General features: G+C 38.5%; 1 protein-coding gene across 1 annotated transcript; it reads left to right on the top strand.

Annotated features, from left to right (window-relative positions):
- Positions 1–2257: 2257 nt before the first annotated feature.
- Positions 2258–4081, top strand: LOC137652985 (zinc finger protein 429-like). The gene has a single exon (XM_068386376.1). It carries the CDS (start codon positions 2258–2260, stop codon positions 4079–4081), a length of 1824 nt encoding a protein of 607 aa, XP_068242477.1.

Below are 4081 nucleotides of genomic sequence, written 5' to 3'. Positions count from 1 at the left end.
GGCTCCCAATCTAGACCCTCAGGCTTACGCCACAGACGCCATGTCACAGAATTGGGACAACTGTGAAAAGATTTATCTCTTTCCCCCGGTGAATCTTTTACTGAAAGTTCTAGACAAACTGAGATCCTTCAAGGGACAAGTAGCCTTGGTCGCACCCAACTGGCCCAAGAGCAACTGGTATCCTCTCCTGCGGGAGTTGAGACTATACCCTCACCCGATACCCAATCCGGTTCTGTCTCAGATAGTACAAACACGCGTTGTGTACGCTTTCTCAAACATTCAGAGCGCCCTAACTTTATGGACTTTATGAAGTTTGCGGCTATGCATGGTGCCAATATTGATCCTCAAAACACCTTGTTCCTAGAATCGGATAAACGGGATTCCACCATCCGCCAGTATGACTCCACAGTTAAAAAGTTGGCAAAATTTTTAATAGACTCAGACGTGAACTGTATGAACTTGAACCTTACAGTCACTTTCTTTAGATCTTTACTAGAATCAGGTCTGGCAGCCAATACTATCACCACTATTAAACCGGCTCTGAAAAAGATCTTCCTAGTGGGTTTTAACATAGACTTAACCGACTCTTTGTTAGCTTCAATTCCGAAAGCTTGTGCCAGACTGAAACCGGTTACTCGTCCTACCCCGGTGACCTGGTTCCTTAATGACGTACTCAAATTGGCTTCTGATACCATTAACAGTTCTTGTGATTACATGCCCCTTCTCAGGAAAACACTTTTCCTAGTGAGCTTGGCTTCCGGGGCAAGAATTTCTGAATTGGCAGCCTTGTCGAGAGACCCGGGTCATATTGACTTTCTGCCTTCAGGAGAGGTCCTTCTTTCTCCTAACAAATTCTTTTTGGCTAAGAATGAAGACCCTCAAAACAGATGGACCTCCTGGAAAATTGTTCCCCTCACGCAAGATCCGTCGCTGTGCCCTGTCACTACTCTTAGTACTCTGAGTACCTGCACGACAGATGGCGCTGTTGAAGTACACCCCCTACCTGCATTGCGATCGCTGGCGGATTTTTAACGTAGAGTTTTCTGTCGAGCAACAGAGTTGCAGCTTATATAATCACCGGGTAAGTATATTCAAAAATTTATTTTATTATAAAAATAACATTTTCATTTTTTAGTCACCAGTAGCTTCGTTTTACTTTGTTGACTTTCGGTCTCCTCCATTCCTCTTTTTAAACCTTTCCATCACTTCTTCCTTTGAATCCAATGCTTCCACACACTCATTTGCAAACAGCAGTTAACCCTTTTACCCCCAGGCTATTTGGAACTTTCCGACCCTTAACCCCCAGGCATTTTTTTTTTTTCAAGTACATTTTGTAATATATATATTTTAAATTGCTCTAACAGCCTTAATTTTTGTCATAGAGAGGTCAGGTTGGTCTCATTCTTTTGTAAAATGCCTGAAGTTTCTCATAAAGTTATAAGAAATATGCCCAAAAAAAAATGTAAATAGCAGTTTTTTGCAAGAACGTATCAGTACATCCATGGGGGTAAAGGGATGAGTTTTGCGAAACGTACCAGTACGTCCATTGGGGGTAAAAAGGTTAACCTCATTCGTGTCTTCCTCCATTTCTATGATAAACTACAGAAGGGTTCAATGGTGATCATTAATGGAGTCCATTTATCTCCGACTCTTCCGATATCCCTACCATTGGCGAGCCTAAAAGATTTGTGCTTAAAAGAGAACTGATAATTGTAACAAAACAAAGATAAAGAACTAACTGTTAACAAAAGACCAGAGGATATACTGTTCATAAAAAAGTGTAATACTGAAAGCATTACCCTATATTTTGTAACTGTTATAATTTAGTTCAGTCTTCTATGTTTTTTGTTTTTTTCTCAGGATCTGCTGAAATGAAGTTGGACATTTTACCCTCTTTGAGTTACTTATACTGATGGATTGACTTCACAGGATCATCACCAAGTAACAAAGCAGGGACACTTATTTTTACCCTGTACAGTACTGCAATTAAATTATTACTCTATAAAAATGGGACATTTTATATGAGACTGATAGGAATTTTGTTACTCCTAAGTACCTTAATAGAGAAGTTTATTCTTTATTTGAGAATAACTGTATTGCTGGATATTAATTTTTACCTCCTGGTACAGTATATGCTATCTGTTTTCAAATGGGAATTACAAATGCTCATGATTGTATGTTTGAAAAATTGTTTGCCATTTTCCATCTCATTACATTTCATATTGTTACTTAACATATTCAAGTTATGAATACTGATATGGGGCACTATGTGTGTTCTTTGTGTAACATTTCTTTTGGGGAATTGTCTGTTCTTCACCTTCACATGGGAGTTCATGTAGAATTCGTGGGCCCAAAAGAAAGATTTCCTAGTGAAATACCAGAGATTATCACTGTGTCTGAAGGCAAGAAAGATTCTGATGGCAAAGAAGAGTATCAGTGTACAGTATGCCACAAGTATTTCAGCAACCGTAGCGTTTTTTCACTTCATAATCTTGCTCACCACGAGGGTAAAAGTTTTCAGTGCAAAATATGTGGAAAAGTTTTCTCGTCAAAAAGTGGTGTGTATAATCATGTCTGTAGTCACATAAGTGAAAGGCTTTGTAGGTGCACTAGAGGTCATCTTTCCCTGCAAGGAAAGGACAATCAGCCAAGACTATTTGAGAGTGCCGAGGATTTACTAAAATGCAATGTGTGTGATGGAGGTTTTAGTACAAAGAAAAGATTAGAAAATCACATTAATAAGCACAAGGAACATAGTTGCCCCATTTGTAAAATACCTTATAAAGGGCCAATTGATTATGAGAAGCACATGAGACGCCATTTTCAAGTTTCGGTACATTTATTTCGATGCGAGATATGTTTCGAAACATTTTGTAACAAAGAAGAGAGAGATTATCACATGAAAATTCACCAATCCCCACACAGTGTGGAAGTGGATTTGATCAGTCGCAGTTGTGATCCAAAGACTTCTGCATTGAAAGATGGGAAAATTACAAATGACAGTGCAAGTACTTCAGAAGATATGGTCTCCAAACGATTTAAATCAGACCATTTGCAAGAAAGTGGTAGAAATTTTGTACAGAGTGTCGGTTCAGGTAAAAGGAGTGATCTGCACAGTACACTTAAGGGGGTCAGGGTTTTACGTGGGACAATAAGTGAGATATCTAAAAAAGCACACAATCATTCAGGCAACGAAACAATGGGGAATACTAGTGAAGTCAACATCAAAGAGTTCTCAAATTTCAAGTCCCACAAAGATTTTTCGGCTACAGTTGGGAATAGCAATATTAATTTCAATATGAAATCTAGTGCTGTTGAAGAAATTGGAAAATATGAGTGCAAGCTGTGTTTGACTGTGGTGAGAGAAAAGCATGCGTTTTGGCAGCATTTGGTGGAGCATTCTGAGGATGTGCCTTTAACATGTAAAATTTGTGTGGAAGTCTTTGATGACGTAGATTCGTGGAAGATTCACACAAAACAGAAATGTAGTTGTGCCCTTTGTGGAAAGATGATAAAAAGAGCGAATTATGGTCAACACAAAAAAATCTGCCCAATCAGTTACCCCTTTAAGTGTCGTGTTTGTATCAAAAGATTCTCATCGTCAGAAGTCTTTAGAGACCATATGAAAACACATTCCCAAGAGAAGTCATGCAGATGCAAAGTCTGTGGGGAAGTGCTTCTTTTGAAATATGAAGTAGAGAGGCACAACAAAATGCATGGGGAAGAAAGTGTAGAACCAGTTTCCATGAGTGAGGATGAGGATGATCCCTCCTCCGCTACAAGTGCCAATGATCCTTCACATGACGTGAAATCAATTCAGTCATTGCAAAATGTGGATATGTCTTATGAAGAAAGGGATGAAAAAATACCACTATCTTCAATAAGAAAGTTATGTTCAATTGATTACAGTTCAGTGAACTCTCTTGATACCATAATTGTCAAGGAAGAACCATTATTTGAAGAGGATAAACTTTTTAATGACAAAGATACAAAAGACATAGGGCAAGATAATTTTGTGATAATGACTGGCGAAGTAGATAATTTTATTGTGGATGAAAGTGTAGAGGATCCATTAGCATAA

This window comes from Palaemon carinicauda, chromosome 14, assembly GCF_036898095.1.
Source record: "Palaemon carinicauda isolate YSFRI2023 chromosome 14, ASM3689809v2, whole genome shotgun sequence".
Taxonomy (NCBI): Eukaryota; Metazoa; Arthropoda; class Malacostraca; order Decapoda; family Palaemonidae; genus Palaemon; species Palaemon carinicauda.
The sequence above is the reverse complement of the archived record's forward strand: the minus strand, read 5'-3'. Positions and strand labels throughout refer to the sequence as shown.